Here is a 25,061-nt window from a genome sequence, read left to right as displayed (position 1 = left end):
GGAAAGGGTGCGAGGGAATTTTCTGTGTGTGATGTTCCTATTCAGTATCTTGATGATAATTTACACTGCACATGTGTTTACTGTTTGTCGGACCTCACAGCTCGCTTAAGATTTGTACATTTCATGGAAATTTTACCTGTAGAGAAACAAAAATGAACCGTACAATATTGAATTCTAGTTAGTGATATGCATGCTGAAGTGTTTGGGGGAAACATACTAACATCTGCAGCTTATGTTGAAATGCCTACAACAATAAGATGGATTGGTAAATGAAAGAGAGATGGACTGATGCATAGTAAAATATTAATGGTAGAATTAGGTGATGTGTATATGAATGTTCAGAAGTTGTTTTATTTTTTAACTTTTATGTATGTTTGGAAACTTTTTATAGTAAGATACAGGAGGGTCTCCCCTGGTGGTCCAGTGGCTAAGACTGCACCTTCCCGATGCAGGGGGCCTAGGTTCCATCCCTGGTCACGGAACTAGATCCCACTTGCTGTAACTAAAACACCCTGCACGTGGCAGCTAAGACCCAGTGCAAATAAGGAGATAAATAAACTTAATAAAACAAAGATATTGGAGAAAATAATAAAATATACATTGTCAAACCCACCCTTATTGTCTGGAGTCTTAAAACATCGCAAGAAAATTGGACAAATATTCTTTAAAGCTAGCCAAGTGCCCCAAATTTTAAGAACTGTTCATCTTTGTCTAAAAATCTCAGTGATCACCAAGAGCTGTTACAAAGCTGCTTTGTCTATCTGGACTGCATGGACTTTTGACAGCTGGGACAAATATTCGGAGTCAAGCTTCTTAGAATCAATTACTAAGCTTTAATGGCCAATTACATTGTGAACTGATGAAACCCTCTAATTTGGTGGAATGGATCCTTTACTGCCTGAGGGTAACTACTGTTCATTGTCAGTCTCCATTTCCCTACCAGCCAATATCCAACTGTGGTCTTTGCAGCCTCCTGGTTTTCCCTCTTCCTCCCCTTTTCACACCTGTTGCTGTCATCTTTCCTGAGAAAGTGCACAGATTACTGCTGAGTTGTGGGCTCACTATGCAGTAATACTATACAATAGAAGATGACCGATTCATGATCCATAAAGGAGAGGTTCCTGAAGCAGATGGGTGGTGATCCTAGACCTGGCCCTGCTGCTTCGTAGGCGTGTGACCTTGGGCAAGTCACTCAACTCCTCTGAGCCTCACTTTATCAATCTCTGCAGTGGATGAAGCAGGCTGAGAGGTTCTCCAGGCAAGTTTTAACCCTAGAACTCACCTGCCATTCTTTCTTGGCCAAACTTTAGTTCAGTTCAGTCACTCAGTCGTGTCCAACTCTTTGTGACCCCATGGACTGCAGCATGCCAGGCTTCCCTGTCCATCACACACTCCCGGAGCTTGCTCAAACTCATGTCCATCGAGTTGGTGATGCCATCCAACCATCTGATCCTCTGTCGTCCCCTTCTCCTCCTGCCTTCAATCTTTCCCAGCATCAGGGTCTTTTCTAGCGAGTCAGTTCTTCGCATCAGGTAGCCAAAGTATTGAAGTTTCAGCTTCAGCATCAGCCCTTCCAATGAATATTCAGGACTGATTTCCTTTAGAATCAATCAGTTTGATATCCTTGCAGTCCAAGGGACTCTCAAGCATCTTATCCAACACCACAGTTCAAAAGCATCAATTCTTCAGCACTCAGCTTTCTTTATGGTCCAACTGTCACATCCATATATGACCACTGGAAAAACCATAGCTTTGACTAGATGGACCTTTGTCGGCAAAGTAATGTCTCTGCTTTTTAATATACTGTCTAGGTCGGGCATAACTTTTCTTCCAAGGAGCAAGCATCTTTTAATTTCATGGCTGCAGTCACCATCAGCAGTGATTTTAGAGCCCAAGAAAAGAAAGTCTGTCACTGTTTCCATTGTTTCCCCATCTATTTGCCATGAAGGGACGGGACTGGATGCCATGATCTTCGTTTTCTGAATGTTGAGTTTTAAGCCAGATTTTTCACTCTCCTCTTTCACTTTCCTTAAGAGACTCTTTAGTTCCTCTTCATTTTCTGCCATAGGGGTGGTGTCATCTGGGTGTCTGAGGTTATTGATATTTCTCCTGGCAATCTTGATTCCAGCTTGTGCCTCATCCAGCCTGGCATTTCTCATGATGTACTCTGCATATAAGTTAAATAAGCAGGGTGACAGTATACAGCCTTGATGTACCCCTTTCCTGATTTGGAACCTGTCCATTTTTCCATGTCTGGTTGTAACTGTTGCTTCTTGACTTCCATACAAATTTCTCAGGAGGCAGGTCAGGTGGTCTGGTATTCCCATTTCTTTCAGAATTTTCCACAGTTGTGGTGATCCACACAGTCAAAGGCTTTGGCGTAATCAATAAAGCAGAAGTAGATGTTTTTCTGGAATTCTCTTGCTTTCTCTATGATCCAGTGGATGTTGGCAATTTGATCTCTTGTTCCTCTGCCTTTTCTAAATCCAGCTTGAACATATGGAAGTTCATGGTTCATGTACTGTTGAAGCCTGGCTTGGAGAATTTTGAGCATTACTTTATTAGCATGTGAGATGAGTACAATTGTGCGGTAGTTTGTGCATTCTTTGGCATTGCCCTTCTTTGGGACTGGAATGAAAACTGACCTTTTTCAGTCCTGTGGCCAGGACTGGAGTTTTCCAAATTTGCTGGCATATTGAGTGCAGCACTTTAACAGCATATCTTTTAGTCAAACTTAAAATGTACTAATTTCCAAATGACATTTCCCAAAATTGTAATGTTTCTCCTGTTGACTTCGACCTATTTTATTTTATTACTTTTTCTCAAGGTTTAACATGTACTGTGTAGATAGAGTTCATGTTGAACAAGGCTTGTTTATGAAACAGCAGCCCACTCTTCCTGACATTTGTCCCTCCTCAGAAGTACTTACAATTTTTTCTTTTCAATCTGCAGAAGAGTTGAAAGAATAGTAGTCAGCATTCATACCTGAATAGTCCTCATCTAAAGGGCTCTTGCTGACATCTGACCATGCTCCATCTTTTTCTACACTTCCTTTATGTCAGACCATCTGAAAGTGGGAGGCAGATATACGACATTTCACCCCTAAATACAACAGCAACTTCCAAGATTATGAAAATCTCCTACATAACTGCAGCATCGTTGTACCTGAGAAAATTGACCCTAATTCAATGGGGTCAGGTCAATAACATCACCCATTTTCAAAGATACCCATTGTTCCATAAAATGCCTTAGAAATGTTAATTTTTCCTAACTTAGGTCCAGTCAGGGTTCACACATTGCATCTGATTGTTGGTTTTCTTTCAGCTCTCCCTGTCCTCCCTGCCCCTGAAGAGAACAGGCCAGCTATCTGGCCTGGATAGATGCCATAAAGTTTCCCTCTACTAGAGTCAGGACAAGCATTTTTGGCAAGAATACCACACTGGAAAGGCTGTGTCTTCCCCTGACATCATGTCAAGAAGCACAGAAGGTCAGTCCTTCTCTACCAGTTTCGCAACTATTGCCACGCTTGGCCACGTGCTTCAGAAATAGTGACTGCCACGGTGAAGGTACATTCTCCCTTTGTACTTAATAAGTAATCCGTGGAATGATATTTTTGAGACTGTGAGAACATCTAATTCAGGATTTTTAAATTACTAATTGTTCTTGAGGTGGAGGTTTCACTTGTCAAATGCAGAATTTTCCACCTATGGATCGTGAGAATAATAATAATAATAATAATGTGTTAGGGCTGAGAAAGATGTGAAAGATCTTCCCAGTTGATTTCTTTATTGTTCTATTTCATTTTCTCATAGGCATTCACACTAAATCTTCTCTCATATTTCCTTCCATTAGTGAAATATTTGATCACTTTTGGGGCATGATTCTTTCACCATGGAAGAATATATGCACATTTCTATCCACAACCACATACGTGTACTCTTCCCATCTTCCTAATTCAGTTATAACCTGGTGTTGTCTAGATCGTTATTTGGCTTCCATTATTACACCATATGTTACAATATGGTTATTATAACCATAATCCACAGTTGACCCTGTGTATCAACACTGTGTTCTATCTCTTCTGTTTACTTTCCTAGACTCACTCTTCATCCTTCTCCATTCCGCTGTGTCTTCAAGGTCGATAGGCATGAACTCCATCGAAAGGGTCCCTTGCCCCAGGGTTACTAAGTTGGTTTTGACCAATAGAAAGGACCAACAGGACACTGGAGAGAGAAACAATGGTCATAGCAGTTCTTCCCCAGACCCTGCATTGCTAGGCTGGCATGCATTAGCTGCTTAGTTCTACAAAAGTCACAGCTCTTGTCAGGCAACACCCTCTGCAAGATAGTCTCCTTGGAGTTGAGTGATGGCGTGTTCTTTTTGCCTTTTTTGTCCTGGAGTGGCAACATTCCCTAGGCTTCCCAGGTGGCACAATGGTAAAGAATTCACCTGCCAGTGCAGGAGACACAGGAGACTTGGGTTCGATCCCTGAGTTAGGAAGATCCCTTGGAGTGACAACCCACTCCAGTGGGTTTCAATTTTGTTTCAATTTCTTAAAGCCATCTCTTTTGGAGCTCTCTAACTTTTTCCAATTTGTACCAGTCAACTTCTAGACCTGATTGACAGCTTTCATAATGGGATCTCACTTTGCTATCATTGAGAAATTTATCTTGTGTAAATTAGAATTTCTCTTTCCATCTGGTTTAAATCTTCAGTCTTGGCTTGCAGTTTCATGTTGTTAGTGCATATCATCTAGTAGTGTCTTCAGAAAGGACACTTAAAAGTTACACTATTTGAGATTTTTATGTTAGAAAATTTCTTTCTTATATCCTAATATTTTCTTGATAATTTCACTAAGCATAGAATTCTATGTTAGAAATTATTTCCTTTCAGAATGTGGAAGAGATTGCTCCATTATTCTCTAGCATCTGGCACTGTCTTCCAGGTGTGTGTATGAGTGTGTGTGTTAGTCACTCAGTCATGTCCAACTCTTTTTGACCCCATGGACTATATAACCCACCAGGCTCCTCTGTCCATGGAATTCTCCAGGCAAGGATTCTGGAGTAGGTAGCCATTCTCTTCCTCAGGGGATCTTCCTAACTCAGGGACTGAATCCAGGTCTCCTGTATTGCAGGCAGATTCTTTACCACCTGAGCCACAAGGGAAGCCCACCTTTGAGATGTCTTTGAATCATTATTATTCCTAATTGTTTGTATGTGATTCTTTTTTTTTCTTGAAGGCTTTCAAGAGCTTCTTTGTCTCAATGCCATGATGATAGATAGACCTTAGCATATGTTCATTCATTGCCGGGTAGTTGAGGAAAACTTCGATCTGAAGAAATCTCAGAAAAAACTTCCATCTGAGGTGGTTGCCAGAGGTTGAAAGGAGGAGCAACTGGAGAATTACTAATTAATGAGCATACAATTTTAGTTAAGTTCTACATGAATTCAGTTTAGAGGAATAAGATCTAGAGACCTGCTGTCCAATACCGCATCAATAGTCAACAATGTCGTGTTGTACACTTAAAATCCTGTAAAGACAGTAGAGCTCATGTTCTGTTTTTACTGTGACAAAAGAAAAAGCTCTGAAAGTGCCCTTCTCAGAACACCGTGGTGAGAATTAAATGACAATACTATAAAGCACTTCATCTGTAAGCAGTATTGTTGTTTTTCTTTGGCAATAGGCTAATTCTGAGAAGAAGAGGACCTGCATAAAGGTAATAATCATGAGGATGGAGAGAAAAGAGCAGCTACAGGAGATGACATTGCATCACGGCTTGAGAACTACATGTGGGGGGTGAAGAAAAGGAGAAATCAAAGATGCTCATGCAATTTTGACCTCTATTATTTACTAGTAATAAGTGTAGAAACAATCATATGATGATGCTTCAGCCAAAAATGATGACTTCTTTCACTTAGTGGCACTATGGAAGTGTCATTGGAAAATTATCTTCTAAAAACCCCAGAGATGCTGTTTAAGAATTCACTGGTGTTTGATTAAGTTATTGAGGTGGGGGAAGTGATTTGTGTGTGTTGAATTCAGGAAGCATTTATCTAGCAATGTTGGAGAGTGTGCATGCCTGCTTAGTCTCTCAGTCATGTCTGTTTCTTTGCAACTCCATGGACTGTAATCCACCAGGCTCCTCTGTTCACAAGAATACTGGAGTGGGTTGCCATTTCCCCCTCCAGGGGATCTTCTCGACTTAGGGATTGAACCTGCGTCTCCTTTGTTTCTGGCATTGACAGCTGGATGCTTTACCACTGAGCCACCTGGGAATCTCTACCAATGGTGGACTACAGCTTAAAGAAGGAAAGCAAAGATCACAAAAGCAGCATTAATCATTTGTCTCACAGCTTATTCTGCAATATTTAGCTCCTGGATTCCTTGCTATGGACACCTGCATTTGTCTGATACTGTTAACTTGAGCTTTGCTTCGTATTCTTAGTTGAGTCTCCTTAGGGGGACTCTATATTACCCCATAATGGCTTTTTTTCTTTCCAGAGAGGAATAAATGAAATCAATGAGCTGTGACTAATATCTATTGTTCTTAGGCAAGCATCTATGTGCTCATTCTCCAGAAAAGACAAACATATTATTTTGCAACAATATTCCCAATCAAAAGTCCCTCTTTGGCTGGAAATCATCAGCTTACTTTTAAATGTTCTGATTAAAAAGAGAGAGAAAAAGAAAACTTCCCTCAAGGGTCCTGAATGAGGTAGGAGCCTTGTGTGATAAACATACAGTCATCTCTTTGTGAAGGGAATAAAGACTGTATGCTGGCTGATTCCTGGCTTCTCTTCTTGCTCCTTTGAAGTTCTTCCCTGGAAACCTGGGTTTCCTGACAGCACTCAGCACATAGTAGGCCTTCAACTAACACTTACGGAACCATATCAAAGCATCTCCTTCAGGTGGTGTTGCAGGTTTTCCCTTCTGCAACTGCCAGCCCTGCTAAATCTACCCTGGTCTCTGCTGGCATTTCCTGCACTAATTTATTGCCCTTGCTAGAAAGCTCATCTCTTCTGGTACTGTATCACTCCTTGGATCCTTTTTTTTTTTTTTTAATAATCTTTTAAAAGTATTTTTATTTTATTTATTTAGGTCGTACCATGCAGCATGTGGGATCTTAAGTTCCCAGACCAGGGATCAAACCTGTGCCCCCTGCAGTAAAGGCACAGACTCTTAATCACTGATCCACCAGGGAAGCCTCACCCTCTCCATTCTCCGAGGAGCTCTTCTGCCTCAGCTATGTGTGGGAACGCTCACTGGCCTACTTGTACTTGTCACAGGCCCTGTAACCCGAGTCACAGGAGTGGGAATGTAGTCCTGGAGAAACCGACCTTAAGTACCCCTACAGACAGTACCCCAACCAGTTTTGATGCAAGTAGTCAAAGCCAGTTTTGAGATAATGCTCTGTTTTTTAAAATGTTGGTTCATTCATTCACTCTTGGCTACATTCCTTAAAAAAAATGTCAGCTATGGAGGGGCACAAGACCTGGCAAATTTGCACCTAGAGATCTGTACTGTCTTTGCAGTCTGTCCAGCTGTACTGCACACTAAAGATCTGGACCACAAATTTCCTCTTGTCAAATGAAATAAAGATCGATATACTGTCATAAATAGTGGTTCCTGCCATCCTGGTGCTGCAAACGGTTGTCTCTCTTGGGGTTGTTGTTCCAGAGGTATGAGTTGGATAGAGAAAGACCTGGATCCATTTTGAGAAGCTATCAACCATGAGGGCTTCCTTGAGTGTCTAGATTCCTGATGGTGCCGCCTCCAGAAAAGCAGGGACCCAGGACAGTTTGCTTTGGCAGTCTGATGTGTAATCCATTCTCTTTGGTCTTTCTGACTTTAAGTACAATTCTAGGCCATTCTGAGTGATTCCTTCACTCAAATAGTCTTGGGTGTCCTGCAGGGTAGGTTGTTTTCTGTAAAAGACCTCCATTCCAGGATAGAGAACTCTGATGACATCTAACAAACTCTTTGGGTTCCACAGGCAGTTTGACCACTGCTCCCCACTCATCCAGTTAGGTGTCATATCAGTCATTTGACAACCTGAGCAGAGCTAATTGCTCAATGAGGTGCTTGAGGGAGCTCTGCTAATGTGGATGGATGGATATGTAATGAAGCAAGCATGCTGCTGCTGCTGATGCTAAGTCGCTTCAGTCGTGTCCGACTCTGTGGAACCCCATAGATGGCAGTCCACCAGGCAACCCCGTCCCTGGGATTCTCCAGGCAAGAACACTGGAGTGGGTTGCCATTTCCTTCTCCAATGCATGAAAGTGAAAAGTGAAAGTGAAGTTGCTCAGTTGTATCCGACTCTTAGCGACCCCATGGACTGCAGCCCACCAGGCTCCTCCGTTCGTGGGATTTTCCAGGTAAGAGTACTGGAGTGGGGTGCCATTGCCTTCTCCAAAAGCAAGTATAGCAATATGTTAATGGTATTATCTAGGTATTGGTTATGATCCCCTGGTAGCTCAGAGGTAAAGAATCCGCCTGCAATGCAGAAGACGCAGGAGACTCGGGTTTGATCCCTGGGTGGGGAAGATGCCCTGGAGGAGGAAATGACAACCTACTTCAGTATCTGTGCTGGGGAAATCCTATGGACAGAGGAGCTTGGCAGGCTACAGTCCATGGGGTCGCAAAGAGTCGTACATGTTTGAGCACATACAGGTATTGGGTATATAGATGTTTACTGTACAATATTTTAAACGTTGCTATCTATTAGAAAATTTTCATAGTGAAACGTTGGAAAAGAGAAAAAAACTCCCTTCAAGTGTCTAGCGCTGTGAGTGGTGATCAGCTATCTTTAGCTGTTCGACCAGGTGTTCAGAAAAGCCTGTAGACCTAGGAAGGGGAACATCATTGTGGCAGAGCATGCCAAGTCTCAGAGATACTGCTGATGGAAACAGACAAGTTTCAGAATGATGCCTAAAACATGACACCATTTACATAAAATAAAAACAAATAAAAACTTTAATTGTAAGTAGTTACATGTGCAGATACTGTGTGTGGCATAAAAAAAGATACATTACCTTTTTTGTGTAGGATACACATCACATGCTCACAGCAATTACCTCGAAGGTAGTCAAAAGATTCAGTTCAGTCGCTCAGTCGTGTCCGACTCTTCACGACCCCATGAATCGCAGTACACCAGGCCTCCCTGTCCATCACCAACTCCCAGAGTTCACTCAGACTCACATCCATCGAGTCAGTGATGCCATCCAGCCATCTCATCCTCTGTCGTCCCCTTCTTCTCCTGCCCCCAATCCCTCCCAGCATCAGAATCTTTTCCAATGAGTCAACTCTTCACATGAGGTGGCCAAAGTACTGGAGTTTCAGCTTTAGCATCATTCCTTCCAAAGAAATCCCAGGGCTAATCTCCTTCAGAATGGACTGTTTGGATCTCCTTGCAGTCCAAGGGACTCTCAAGAGTCTTCTCCAACACCACAGTTCAAAAGCATCAATTCTTCAGTGCTCAGCCTTCTTCACAGTCCAACTCTCACATCCATACATGACCACAGGAAAAACCATAGCCTTGACTAGATGGACCTTTGTTGGCAAAGTAATGTCTCTGCTTTTGAATATGCTATCTAGGTTGGTCATAACTTTCCTTCCAAAGAGTAAGCGTCTTTTAATTTCATGGCTGCAGTCACCATCTGCAGTGATTTTGGAGCCCCCCAAAATAAAGTCTGACACTGTTTCCACTGTTTCCCCATCTATTTCCCATGAAGTGATGGGACCAGATGCCATGATCTTCATTTTCTGAATGTTGAGCTTTAAGCCAACTTTTTCACTCTCCTCTTTCACTCTTTTTCACTCTCCTCTTTTACTCTTACTTGCTTTCAAAATTTTAGGAAACTTAGCCATGTAATACTTAAATGGTTAAAAATTAATTTAAAAGGAAGAAGTAGACTAGAACATGGGTTTGGGCATTCAACAGATCTCTTCTGAATTTCAGCTCAGGAATATATTGTATCTTTGGGCAAGTCAGCCTTTTTTTTTGTCTTACTTTCCTTATTTGTGAAATGAGTTAATACCATTTTTATGTTACTGTTTTGAAGATTGAAAGTGTTGTATGAAGTGAATGGCACCTAGTGGACAGCCTGTACATAGTAACTTATTATCACTAAGCCTGGAGCACAGGCCTTCAGTGCTATATTCATAGAGGCATAATTAATGACAGGATGTGGGAGAAAGCAATTCTCAGGAAGACTTGGAGCTCTTGTCTTGTTTCTAGATCCAATATGCCATGAATTGCAGAGACAATCTCTGGTAAAATATTAATGTGTCAGCCTGAGAAGGTGATGCTGGAAACTCTGATTCTACATTTCTGTTTCTCTTTGCTGTCCAACATGTTACGCAATATAGGGAGTTTCTAAGAGTTAGTGAGGTTGCATCATTCTTCCTGAATGACTGAAACGGCTGTTTGTCTATGATTTCCACACTCTTTAATCTGTTCTCTGCAATGACACCAGTTTTCATCTTGAAAGAAAACAACCCCTTCTTAAAATTATGTGATGGCTGTTATGAGAATAGCATTTAGGAGTACCTCACATCCTGACCTTTTTTGCTTCAAAGAACATAGCTCTTTAGGAATGGGCTCCAGCAGCCATATTTGTGTTAGTTGATCTTACTTGCTTACATGGTGATGGACATCTGACACAGTCATTTGGAGTTGAGATGGAGAGATGCTAGTCTTAGGCTAGGTGCTGGAACTGAAGCAATGTCCAGAGGGAATATGGAAGCCCGGTGTTAAACAGAAAGGCAGAGGTGAGACTAGAGAAGGGAGGTATCTTCTGATAGCTTCCTGTTCTTGGTCCAGGCCGCTATGAAGCTCAGCTATGTTTCTGCTTTTTGGTTCTCGATTTTCTGCGTTCATGTAATACATTCTATTCCCGCCTTCATTTTATTTTTTTCTTGAGTTACTTTAAGTGGGATTTTGTTACATCCAAACAAAAAAGCTTGGACTAAGCTTTTGGCCTGAAACTCAGACACTTTAGCATGGTTTGCAGTGTTATGGTCTTATGCCTATCTTCACCTCCATTTTTCCTCTGATCCCGCTTCATCTGCACTATATACAATTCAGCTCTGATCAATTTCCTTCCCTTGCTTGGCTCCTTTAAGTTTCAGCTCCTCTAGAAGACACCCTGATATCTTCCCAGTCTGAGAGATATCCTTTCTTATATGTACTTGTTATACTGGTATTACTCTTGGTGGTTTAATTGTTCCTTCTCTGCTAGACTTCATGGATGATCAAGACTAGGTCTAGGTCTTATTCATAACTCTATGCCTGAGCTAAACCCTTAAAAGATACCAATAAATAGCAAATGAAATGAATGAAATAATATGTTTAAAATAAAACTAGAGAGAATTGATATAGAAACTAGATGAGAAAGCCTAAGCTTTAGAGTAAAGTGAAGTAAATACCATAGGATTTGTAATCAGACTACTGCATATGTGAAACCTGCCTACATGGTAGGGTCCTGAGAATTAAAGGAGACGATCTTTGTAGACCAGGTAGTATATTGGCCTGTGATATTAAATCCTTAATAAGGATTTAATAATTAGTAGGTATATTTATTTATGGTTTCTATATTTAGGAAGTCAGTGAAACATGGCTAAGACTCTTACAACTGTAGGAATACATGACTTCATAAAGCACCTCAAAATTCTAAAGGCAACTATTTCCTAAGCTGAAGGAGTTTACTGGGATTACCCTTGTATGAAGGCTGTTTGCAGGCACATCAGAGAGTAAACTCCGATTACCATTAGGGCAAAGCTGTTTTACAGAGCTTCTTTTATGTATGAACTGTAAGGACTGATTGCCAGCTCAGAATGTGGTTGTTTCTTAACAGCCTGCCTTTGAGAGGTCCAGGTTTCCTCAACAACCCACAGCCCAGTAGCGGTAGCCCCTCAAGGTGACCTGCCCCCATCCCCAACTATAGATGCTGGAACAAAGACGTGATCTACAGAGGGTCACACCTCGGAGCCCATGGCCCCATGGAGAGTAAGAGTGTGCATTTGAAAGTAACACCTCAATTAAGGTTCAGTTCCTAAGAAGACTTATTGTACTTCCTGGATTGGATTCTTTAAGACAGTCCCAAATTCTTACAACAAATTACCTTTTCTTAAGCTAACTTGAGAGGATTTTGATTTGTTTATTGATTTTCAAGTAAAAAAAACTGGCACTAAGTACTCAGTGCTTTAAATATATTACCCATACAAGGGGTGTTGTTTTCTTCTTTTAGGACATGAAGAAACTGAGGCATAGACATTACATAACTTGCCAATCCTAATATAAGGACATATTTACAATTAGAGGCAGAGCCAGGATCTGAACTATGGCATCAGAATTTGCAGTTCAGACTTTCTCCACCAATCATCCCGTCAGATCAGATCAGATCAGATCAGTCGCTCAGTCATGTCTGACTCTTTGCGACCCCTTGAATTGCAGCATGCCAGGCCTCCCTGTCCATCACCAACTCCCGGAGTTCACTCAGACTAACGTCCATTGAGTCAGTGATGCCATCCAGCCATCTCATCCTCTGTCGTCCCCTTCTCCTCCTGCCCCCAATCCCTCCCAGCATCAGAGTCTTTTCCAATGAGTCAACTCTTCACATGAGGTGGCCAAAGTACTGGAGTTTCAGCTTTAGCATCATTCCTTCCAAAGAAATCCCAGGGCTGATCTCCTTCAGAATGGACTGTTTGGATCTCCTTGCAGTCCAAGGGACTCTCAAGAGTCTTCTCCAACACCACAGTTCAAAAGCATCAATTCTTCGGTGCTCAGCCTTCTTCACAGTCCAACTCTCACATCCATACATGACCACAGGAAAAACCATAGCCTTGACTAGCCGGACCTTTGTTGGCAAAGTAATGTCTCTGCTTTTGAATATGCTATCTAGGTTGGTCATAACTTTCCTTCCAAGGAGTAAGCGTCTTTTAATTTCATGGCTGCAGTCACCATCTGCAGTGATTTTGGAGCCCCCCAAAATAAAGTCTGACACTGTTTCCACTGTTTCCCCATCTATTTCCCATGAAGTGATGGGACCAGATGCCATGATCTTCATTTTCTGAATGTTGAGCTTTAAGCCAACTTTTTCACTCTCCACTTTCACCATCATCAAGAGCCTTTTGAGTTCCTCTTCACTTTCTGCCATAAGGGTGGTGTCATCTGCATATCTGAGGTTATTGATATTTCTCCCGGTAATCTTGATTCCAGCTTGTGCTTCTTCCAGCCCAGCGTTTCTCCTGATGTACTCTGCATAGAAGTTAAATAAACAGGGTGACAATATACAGCCTTGATGTACTCCTTTTCCTATTTGGAACCAGTCTGTTGTTCCATGTCCAGTTCTAACTGTTGCTTCCTGACCTGCATACAAATTTCTCAAGAGGCAGATCAGATGGTCTGGTATTCCCATCTCTTGAAGAATTTTCCACAGTTTATTGTGATCCACACAGTCAAAGGCTTTGGCATAGTCAATAAAGCAGAAATAGATGGTTTTCTGGAATTCTCTTGCTTTTTCGATGATCCAGCAGATGTTGGCAATTTGATCTCTGGTTCCTCTGCCTTTTCTAAAACCAGCTTGAACATCAAGAAGTTCACGGTTCACATATTGCTGACACCTGGCGTGGGGAATTTTGAGCATTACTTTACTAGCGTGTGAGATGAGTGCAATTGTGCGGTAGTTTGAGCATTCTTTGGCATTGCCTTTCTTTGGTATTGGAATGAAAACTGACCTTTTCCGGTCCTGTGGCCACTGCTGAGTTTTCCAAATTTGCTGGCATATTGAGTGCAGCACTTTCACAGCATCATCTTTCAGGATTTGGAATAGCTCAACTGGAATTCTATCACCCATTGACACAGATTCAAACACCAATATAAATGGATATGAGGTTTAAGTGAATCCTGTAATCTATTTTTAATATCACTGCAAACATACAAGAACAAAAGCTTATGAAATCATTCTCAAATGTTTAATTAAAATCCATATAGCATTTAACATGTATAGATGTTTAAACTCTTTCAGTGACTCATATTTTAAAATCCTTTTACACAACATTTTGAGGCTAACTTCATGCCAAAAATCTACAAATGTACAGTTTAACAGAAAAATACATTTGGAGTCCATTCCAATGCAAGTTGAAAACACTTTAATTGCAGACAATGTATAGATATTTAAAAAACAAAAGCTAAAAAATGAGCACATAAAAGTCTTCCCTTTTGAATTTTTAATAAAATACTGCTCTGTATAAGATCTAATGAAAAATTCCAGTTAATTATAAAATACTTTTGTGAGGGAAAAAAAGAATTAAGATCTATATGTATGAATTATACTTACTTCTATTGTTTAAATGAAAAAAATGTTGAACATGTTGATGATACAGTACACTATTACTCATATATTAAAATAGATGCAAACACTCAAAGAAGCAATTGGATGCAGGCAAAAGAAAATATGAGACTTAAGGCCAAAAAAGCCCTTAAGTTCCAAAACAAACAAAAAATTCACTCCTATTACTTCATGAGAAAACAGTATGAAGATTTGGTTCCAATCACTAAAACATCTACAGGCATTTAATTATTTGGCCTTGGCAATTTACTAGTATGTCAACTGCTGAAATAACAGCAATAGGTGTATTGTTGGAAAAAAATTAATTTCTATAGGTTTAAATACGTAAAACTTTATCTACTGGAAACCAGAGTCTCCATCACAAATTGCACTTGAGATGGCTGAATGCATTGATTGAGCAAGGCATTATTGTTGGTTCACTGATACACACAAACATACACAAAAGCATCTATGGATTTCTGATATTCTTAACTACGAAGACTAGTATCTGTTTTCCTCTCTCTGAAAGACGCATCAGTGGTGTTGGAGATAAGCCAGTGAAACTCCAGCCTGTCCTCGTTCTGATCGTCATGGTCTCTTACTGCTCCCTGGTGGAAGATGGAGCAGTCTGAGGGAAATATCAGCCAGCTCTTTCTGAAACATCCTATCTAGGAAAGGAAGCTCCTGCAAAAGACTGCTTCACTGACAAAGCTTATAAGATGTACAGAAAGAACACTGCCAGTTTAAGGTCTGTCACTCTCTAGAAAAATGATAAGGGGACTTCTGTGATTCTTTTTTTTTTTCTTTTTCCAGAGGTAGAGAATGTCTGTCATTTCTCTCCAGTAAATGAATTCCGCTCCCCAGTAAAAACACGATTTGGAAGCAAGATGGTACTAAGAAATATAGCAAGCTCAGAAAGCTGAGAAATCATACATAGTGGCTTTTAAAAAAAAGAGGCTCTGGACAATGAGATGAAGCATATTAGAATGAACTTTAGTGGGGAGGGGGACAATTCTAGCTATCTTAAACTAGACAATCACTATGATAATGTATGATTTACTAATACAAATAGAACAGATGATTTAAAAGTGAGTAAATAAATCACTGCAGTTCATCTATGTCCTTGAGCTAGGAAGAGTATAGTCTGAAAATGCAGTGAAGGACAGGTCTTATTTAACTGGTCTCCTTCTGCCTTCTGCCTCCCTATCTGCCCCTCCTCCCAAATCCAGACTAGTTTGAAAAATATCAGTTTAAAACCAAAGCAAGTACCTGATCATGAAAAAGGAAATAAACAACAAAACCCGCAGCAAGAGTTCTTCATCTCTCCCACCAAGAGGAAAAAAAAGATCAAACTTTTGTTTGCCAGTTCTAAAAGAACTACTTATCCCTCTGAACAGCAAGGAAAGTCTTAAATTGAAACCAAAGTACACATAGAGGTGAAATTAATTTTTCAGGCAACTGAGTCCCAGATGTTTAAGACATGAGTCTGCATAATATTTAAATCAATTAATACAGTCTATCCGTAAAATGCTAAGACTCAGGTAATGTATTGGAAATGGTGAAAAGGACTGAAAGGACCAAGCTTCAGAATTCACTTAATCTGCTCAAAAAAAACCAAAAAACAAAAAAAAACCACTTTATTGAACAAGGTTATCTAGAAATAATGTTTTAGTAAGGACAGGAAAGTTTAAATAGATTCAGCTGCTCTTGTGATGTGGAAACATGAAGCATTTTGGGGAACCTGCTCTTCTGTGCTCTACACAGTCCACAGTTTCCACACACAGTCCACAACAGATTCAACAGTTGAATGGGCATATTTCTAAATTTTGGGGTAGGCTGAGTCTGTGCCATCCACAAAGGAAAAACTGTAAGTTTCCCAAATCTATCAGTGGATCTAGACTTCTCAAGACTATCATGAGATACAGTCTCTGCTTCTTACATCCTCTCCAGAGAGAGCACATCTATTGCTCTCAGGCCCATCTCTGGAATAGGTGTACAAGGTGAAGAAAATATAGACGAATGCATGATACTATCTGGTCATTATGGGTTTCTCTCCCATTTTAATCTCTCTTTAGTCTTGAGTTGCTTTAGGAGAAGAAGGAAAAGAAAACACTTATTGCCTATCCATCTAGAACTGTCAATTTGCTTTGTTTGAATATTGAGGAAACCTCCTTATATGGGTTCAGTGGCACTATGCTTATCAAAGTTTCTCTTGAAGTTTTTGGAAGATGGCATGTGCTCCTTCTTCAGTGCTTAAATAAAGATGTGGGCTGTACACTGTTCATATAGGGTGGTCACAGAGAAATGATGAGTGAGGCAATTCTTGAATGCTGGAGTTTGTACAGTTACATAAGGTGAAAAATATCATACACTATAAAGTAGTAGAGGTTAACATAATCTTATTGTCACAATTCAACTTTTTTGTATTTCCATAAAAAAAAAATTACTTTGTGAGGCAAAAAGGACAAACTCTGAGAATTACTTGAGCCTCATTACTTCAGATCCTACTACAGAGAAACATGTATTCCCAAAAATGAAATGTTGGGAACCAATGAACATCTGAATCTAGGAAAATTAATAGAAAATAAAATCACAGAAACTCACATGACTATCATAAATGACAAATAATGAACACTTATTTCATACTAAAGGCACTACTAATATACAAATATCCTATTAACACTTAGAGAAACTCTTAACATTTAGCAGTTAGAGAAAGAAATCCATTTAACTCAATAGTAGCATTTTAAAAAACAAATAGACTAAGACTCACGGCAGAGTTTTCAATGAGCCAAATGAAACTAAATATAATAATAAGCAGCTCCATACAAAGATTGTGGTTCCTACTTTTAAAATACTTATAAAAAAGTATGATAACTTACTTCCTTAAAAATATAAGCATATCACAAAAACTAAAGCATAAATATATATATGTATATATATATATATGTATATAAATCCAGGCCCTGGTACCACTGAGAAATTTTCATAAACTCTGATATAATTTCAACAGCCACAGGTTGAATAACACACACCCACACATGACATGTACAGATAAAATGCCAGAGTCACTGCACAGTTCAGCATAAAGCTAAAAGTATGGAGAGGGAACGAGGATGGGCATTTGTCATGTAAATAACACATATTATATACTAATTGTGCCTGTGTAAACCTTGGAATTTTTAAAAATTTAGAATTTCATCATCCCAGGAAACACTACTCATGGATCAACAATGGAGCTGTCATGTATGTTTAAGTAAGCAAGTAAAAAGCTAAACAAAAGGGTAATACATTTTAATTAATTACATGATTAATATTTTGTACTTCTATCAGAAGATTAATTTGTAATCATTATACCCTGTAGATTTTGAAACTTAATTTTTTATTAGAGGTTAACTAATGCTGGTTCTTGAATAATCAAAAAAATTGTAATTATTTCCTCAAATCTAGATCACTATGTATAGTTCTAAGCAGTTAAATGAAATATTCTGATCAGTATTCTGAAATTGCTTTGGTACAAAATGGAGAATAAAGCAAAACTGGCAGCACCAGCACAATGTGATCACGTCACAACAGGTCTAAAGGGCCCTCAGAGATGACGTAATGTGATCACGTCACAACAGGTCTAAAGGACCCTCAGAGATAACAGAACATAAGTTAAAATACCTATAAATAAGCGCCACTCTCCTGACAATTCTATTACATCATTAAAAAGAGAAATAAAATCTACATTCAGTAAATTATACTTGAGGCCCAATTTTCATGCTCCATTTAATTATCCCTCAATGACAGTGTAAAAAAAAAATGTTTATTATTATTGCAGTACCGTGTCTAATTCATAGTTCAGGATGCTTTTAATGACAAGGCCAATGGTTAGAGTGGTACATGTGAATGCTCAGTCCACTGATAGTATTTTAACACAAGGTTTTAGTTTAGTTTTTTTTTTTTTACAGCTTTATTGAGGTATAATTGATGTAAAACAAATTGTACATACTTAAGATGCACAATTTGATTTACAGTCTTTTAAATAGCATGAAAGTGCCTGGCAACTAGAAAATGAAAAAATTTAATTGAAATGTATTGTTTTAAAATAGTACATTGTAATTTCTTGTGAGACACAGATATGGATTTATAAAAAGGTGGGAGGAAAGGAAAGAAATTTAATTCCAAGTACCAAATTTATTCAGAAGGTTTAGAAACGCCAAAATTGACAGCCAGTTTTCTTGATTTTCTTCTTGAAGAGCTTGGTGCCAACTTCTGGTGAGGCATACTATGGCCTGGGGAAGCAGCTGCAACTTGAAAAGAAGATGCAGGTTGAGGGATCTGAGAGGATGGTAAGGAAGCTGATGAAGTCTCCTGTGGAATTCCTTTGGTGACATCAGAAGATGCTGACTGGCTAGTGTGAAGCGGGGTGACTTGATAACTCTGGGCCTCCTTATTCTCAAAGTTCTTTTTGTTTGCAACTCTTTTTTTAGTTACCTTTGAGGAATAAAAGAATAATTAATTAACAATGTAGGCAAAAAAAACTAGTGTCAGAAAATACCATAAATCACGCTGCTAATACTTGTCAAGCATTGCTGACTTGTGACTTTCACTTATAATCTCCAAACCAGACTTTAGAAATTCAAGGAATGTAGTTATGAATAAGATATTTTAAATTTATCCATAATTTCAGTATAAAGAAAATTTATGTTCCTGATTTTAAATCACTGTTTTAGAAAAGGATATTATTACTTGTTACAATTATTTATTAGAACACAAACTCAGACAGCAGGAATTAGGTTAGACGGTTCACCAGTGGTCAAAATATATTCTCAGTACCCACTCCAGTACTGATCAGGCTTCTACTTGGCACTGAGTATGAAATCACTGAATAAATAAAATTTTATCAATAGCTTTGAACAGTAAAAAAAATTCTCTTAAAAATATAGCAATTCTCTTCTTGGTCTCACCTGTAGAGGTATGAACTGATTGTGTACACCAGCTGACATTCCCCCAGCCATTGGCATGGTCCCAGCATACGATGTATGATGGAAGGGCTTCCCAGGAACTGGCATTGGTGGTCCCCATGGCACTGAGCCAAAGAGATGAGATGATGAAGGCATGATATTAGCTATTAAAAATCATGGAAAAGCTATTTTAGTAAAATGGCATCATTAAAGCCCTGAAATTTAAGACCTCCCTTTGCTAATTTTCCTTTTAGCTTATTTCACTTTGGCAAAGAGCATACACTTAAGTTCTATTTAACCTTGCTTACAACATTCAAAGTCCTCTTAAGGAACATGAAACACCTACATTCAGCTTATCATTATGCTGTCTGGCCTATGAAGGCCAATAGTATCTTATATTGATACAAGCCTTAGGAATATTTGTAATGCTATTTAAAAAAAAAATAGGGTCATTAATCTGTCCCTTGGGGGAGAAAAGCCAGGGCAGAAAGAGAGAAATCTTAAGGATCTCACCTGCCCCCAATGCTAAGTTGCTTCCATAGTGATCCCAGCCTACAAAAAAAAAAAAAAAAAAAAAAAAAAAACAGAAAAGCTCAAGTCTTGAAATTTGATCACTTTCATATGATATACACAATCTTTCTCTTCCCTATTCTAACATTTGTAATTCAAGAATTAAAAAAAAAAAAATCTCACAGCTTGTTTCTTGCTGAAAGTGCACTGAATCAGGGGTTCCCAAAACTGATTTGTTTGTCTGAATCACACGGAAGCTTGTGAAATCCAGATTCCTGGGCAAAGCTCCAGACCCACTAATCAGACTCTGAGGGCCCAGGAATCTGTATTGTTAATAAGCTCCACAAGTGATCCTCACAGTCTGTACCAGTGCAGTATTTGTGAACTACTGCATTGAACAGTAACAACCAAGACTGGCACACTGCCACCAAACAAAGTCTGTACTGTGCTCAAAGTTTCTTTATAGAGAGAGAAAAAAGCAGACAGAATTTAAGACTATATAGTCAACTAAAACTCAGCTACGTTTGAGAGAAGCTTGTGAGTATACCCTTAGATAACCTATATGTACTAATTACTTAAAACTAATTTATATATAGTTGCTGGATTTTTTTGATGTGGGTAATTTTTAAAACTTTTAATGAATTCATTACAATATTGCTTCTGTTTTTATGCTTTTGGTTTTTTGGGCCATCAGGCATATGGGATCCTAGCTCCCCAACCAGGTATTGAACCTGCATTGGAAGGTGAAGTGTTAACTAATGGACCGTCAGGGAAATTCCCTGGATTCATTTTTGAAAGTGAAAAAGCAATCAAAATGGATTTTCCAAGTTATAGTGGACTTACTACCTTGAGTTATATGAAAACATCAGATTTATTATGCCATAAACATTTTATGACTAACCATTGTTTATACAGGCAAAGGAATGCCAGTAATAGTATAGTAACAAAATTGTGGGTTTTGTTATCAGATAGATTTGCTTTTGAATGCCACTACTGCTACTTAGTAAGTTATGGCCTCAGACAAATTGCATTTTTTAAACAAATCAAAGTAAAAATAATTATACACATACATATTGTAATAAAAAGGGTTTTCAACAAAATACAGCAGTCATCTGGTCCCTCCCAGGTTTAACTGTTTTAGCTATTTATTTGCATACTGTTCAATAATTTGCTTATACTACTAGCTGATTTTTCAACGTTAGGCATTTTTAGACTAAAACTACTATGATAGATCAAAATTCAGTTCTTTTATACCACCCTTCACTACTTGCCCTGTCCTCCCAATATATTATAATATTCGTTTAAAAAATACAGTGTTTGTGGTATGTCACTATATAAATATTATCACTTCAAAGCCAAGTAGGGTACTCTGATTATTTTTTGTTCCTTGTAAAACTTAAAAAACTCTTTTAAGAGTAATTATCTTTTAAAAGCACCTTAGTCTTCTATGCACCTATCCTTCATGTTTTTTTCCAAATGCTGCCATCCATCAGATCATTATCTCACCTGCCAAGACGTTCCTCTGCCCTCTCAATTGAGACCAGTTACTTTCTACACCTGCTGAGCAGCTGGCATTCTGGAATTTCCATTCATTGCATAAATATATTAGGTATCGTGCAGTTTAGTTTCATGTGTGTGTGTGAAAGTCGCTCAGTTGTGTCCGACACTTTGCAACCCCATGGACAATTCTCCAGGCCAGAATACTGAAGTGGGTAGCCTTTCCCTTCTCCATGGGATCTTCCCAATCCAGGATTGAACCCAGGTCTCCCACACTGCGGGGAGATTCTTTACCAGCTATGCCACACGGGAAGCCTAAGAATACTGGAATAGGTAGCCTATCCCTTCTCTAGGGGATCTTCCTGACCCAGAAATCAAACCAGGGTCTCCTGCATTGCAGGCAGATTCTTTACCTACTGAGCTATCAGGGAAGTCTTTAGTTTCATGGTTTTCTTTAAAACAAACAAACAAACAAAAAAAAAAAAACTATTGCTTTGCTTTTTGGATGCAGAATTCAGTAACTTCTAAAGAAGAGTACATAATAAGTAAATTTACCTGTCTGAAAGGTCTTCATTCTACCCTTGCACTAGATTCACACTTTAGCTTTAGAGAGAAATCTAAGATGAAACTAATTCTGTCTCAGGATTTTGAGGTAATCAATGTTCAACTGCTTTCTAACTTCTAGTCTCTGTTCAATGATACAAAAACATTCTGATTTTTGATCTTTTATTTGTATTTTTCCTTCATCTCTGACCTCTCTTTATTCAGTTCAGTCGCTCAGCTATGTCTGACTCTTTGCTATCCCATGGACTGTAGGATGCCAGGCTTCCCTGTCCATCACCAACTCCTGGAGTTTACTCAAACTCATGTCCATTGAGTCCGGGATGCCATCCAACCATCTCATTCTCTGTCGTCCCCTTCTCTTCCCGCCTTCTATCTTTCCCAGCATCAGGGTCTTTATAAATGAGTCAGTTCTTCGCTCAGGTAGCCAAAGTATTGGAGTTCCAGCTTCAGCATCAATCTTTCTAATGAATATTCAGGATTGATTTTCCTTTAGGATGGACTGGTTGGATTTCCTTGCAGTCCAAGGGACTCTCAAGAGTTTTCTCCAACAACACCGTTCAAAAGCATCAATTCTTTGGTGCTCAGCTTTCTTTATTGTCCAACTCTCACATCCATACATGACCACTGGAAAAACAAGAGCCTTGACAAAATGGACCTTTGTTGGCAAAGCAATGTCTCTGCTTTTTAATATGCTGTCTAGGTTGGTTATAACTTTTCTTCCAAAGAGCAAGTGTCTTGTAATTTCATGGCTGCAATCACCATCTGCAGTGATTTTGGAGCCCCCCCAAAATAAAGTCTCTCACTGTTTCCACTGTTTCCCCATCTATTTGCCATGAAGTGATGGGACCAGATGCCATGAGTTTAGTTTTCTGAATGTTGAGTTTTAAGCCAAGTTTTTCACTCTCTTCTTTCACTTTCATCAAGAGGCTCTTTAGTTCTTCTTCACTTTTTTGCCATAAGTGTGGTGTCATCTGAGTATCTGAGGTTATTGATACATTTCCTGGCAATCTTGATTCCAGTTTGAGCTTCATGGAGACCAGTGTTTCTCATGATATTCTGCATATAAGTTAAATAAGCAGGGTGACAATATACAGCCTTGACGTACTCCTTTCTTGATTTGGAACCAGTCTGTTATTCCATGTCCAGTTCTAACTGTTGCTTCATGATCTGCATATAGATTTCTCAGGAGGCAGATCAGGTGGTCTGGGATTCCCATCTCTTTCAGAATTTTCCACAGTTTATTGTGATCCACACAGTCAAAAGCTTTGGCACAGTCAATAAAACAGATGTGTTTCTGGAACTCTCTTGCTTTTTCGATGATCCAGCGGATGTTGACAATTTGATCTCTGGTTCCTCTGCCTTTTCTAAATCCAGCTTGAACACCTGGAGGTTCATGTACTGTTGAAGCCTGGCTTGGAGAATTTTGAGCATTACTTTGCTAGCATGTGAAATGAGTGCATCTGTGTGGTAGTTGGAGCATTCTTTGGCATTGCCTTTCTTTGGGATTGGAATGAAAACTGACCTTTTCCAGTCCTGTGGCCACTGCTGAGTTTCCAAATTTGCTGGCATATTGAGTGCAGCACTTTCATAGCATTATCTTTTAGGATCTGGAATAGCTCAACTGGAATTCCATCATCTCCACTAGCTTTGTTTGTAGTAACGCTTCCTAAGGCCCGCTTGGTTTCTCATTCCAGGATGTCTGGCTCTAGGTGAGTGATCATACCATCATGATTTTCTGGGTTGTGAAGATCTTTTCTGTATAGTTTTTCTGTGTATTCTTGCCCACTCTTCTTAATATCTTCTGCTTCTGTTAGGTCCCTACCATTTCTGTCATTTACTGAGCCCATCTTTGCATGAAAAGTTCCCTTGGCATCTCAAATTTTCTTGAAGAGATCTTTAGTCTTTCCCATTCTATTGTTTTCCTCTACTTCTTTGCATTGATCACTGAGGAAGGCTTTCTTATCTCTCCTTGTTATTCTTTGGAACTGCATTCAGATGGATATATCTTTCCTTTTCTCCTTTGCCTTTCACTTCTCTTCTTTTCATAGCTGTTTGTAAGGCCTTCTCAGACAACTGCTTTGCCTTTTTGCATTTCTTTTTCTTGGGGATGGTCTTTATCACCGCCTCTTGTACAATGTCATGAACCTCTGTTCATAGTTCTTCAGGTGCTCTATCAGATCTAATCCGTTGAATCTACTTGTCACTTCCACTGTATAATCATAAGGGATTTGATTTAGGTCATACCTGAATGGTCTAGAGGTTTTCCCTACTTTCTTCAATTTAAGTCTGAATTTGGCAATAAGGAGTTCATGACCTGAGCCACAGTCAGCTCCCGGTCTTGTTTTTGTTGACCATATAGAGCTTCTCCACCTTTGGCTGCAAAGAATACAATCAATCTGATTTCGGTATTGACCATTTGGTAATGTCCATGTGTAGAGTCTTCTCTTGTGTTGTTGGAAGAGGGTGTTTGCTACGACCAGTGCGTTCTCTTGGCAAAACTCTGTTAACCTTTGCCCTGCTTCATTTTATACAACATGGCCAAACTTGCCTGTTACTCCAGGTATTTCTTGACTTCCTACTTTTGCATTCCAGTCCCCTATAATGAAAAGGACATCTTTTTTGGGTGTTAGTTCTAAAAGGTTTTGTAGGTCTTCATAGAACTGTTCAACTTCAGCTTCTTCAGCATTAATCGGTCAGGGCTTAGACTTAGATTACTGTGAAAATGAATGGTTTGCCTTGGAAATGAACAGAGATCATTCTGTCATTTTAGAGACTGCATCCAAGTACTGCATTTCGGACTCTGTTGTTGACTATGATGGCCGCTCTATTTCTTCTAAGGGATTCTTGCCTGCAGTAGTAGATATAATGGTCATCTGAGTTAAATTCACCCATTTCAGTCCCTTTTAGTTTGCTGATTCCTAAAATGTCGATGTTCACTCTTGCCATCTCCTTTTTGACCACTTCCAATTTGCCTTGATTCATGGACCTAACCTTCCAGGTTCCTAAGCAATATTGCTCTTAACAGCATTGGACTTTACTTCCATACCAGTCACATCCACAACTGAGTGTTGTTTTTGCTTTATTGTTTCTCTTTATTACTGGTATTCTAAATTCCAAGGCAATCTGTGTCTCTCTTCATTTAGTGCTAAGCATCTGGTGGCCCTTTCAGTTTATAGATGCATGTCCCTTGGTCAGAAGAAACTATTTCTTT

General features: G+C 39.3%; 1 protein-coding gene across 5 annotated transcripts in view; it reads right to left on the bottom strand.

The window, feature by feature from the left end:
- Positions 1-13,960: 13,960 nt before the first annotated feature.
- XRN1 (5'-3' exoribonuclease 1) overlaps positions 13,961-25,061 on the bottom strand; it is a 115,633-nt gene continuing 104,532 nt past the window's right edge. For 3 of the 5 annotated variants that reach the window (XM_006078009.4, XM_044946371.2, XM_044946367.2), the window contains 3 exons: positions 19,793-19,831; positions 19,283-19,443; positions 13,961-18,809 (listed from right to left, as the gene is read on the bottom strand). In XM_006078009.4, the coding sequence (XP_006078071.1) occupies positions 18,510-18,809; positions 19,283-19,443; positions 19,793-19,831 (500 nt within the window). In that variant the 3' untranslated portion in view covers positions 13,961-18,509. The remainder of the gene's footprint in view (positions 18,810-19,282; positions 19,444-19,792; positions 19,832-25,061) is intronic. The other 2 variants (XM_006078011.4, XM_006078010.4) reach the window with 2 other exon arrangements.

The sequence above is a fragment of the Bubalus bubalis genome, chromosome 1 (assembly GCF_019923935.1).
Source record: "Bubalus bubalis isolate 160015118507 breed Murrah chromosome 1, NDDB_SH_1, whole genome shotgun sequence".
Lineage (NCBI taxonomy): Eukaryota > Metazoa > Chordata > Mammalia > Artiodactyla > Bovidae > Bubalus > Bubalus bubalis.
Note: the sequence above shows the minus strand (reverse complement) of the source record. Positions and strands in the feature narration are given on the sequence as shown.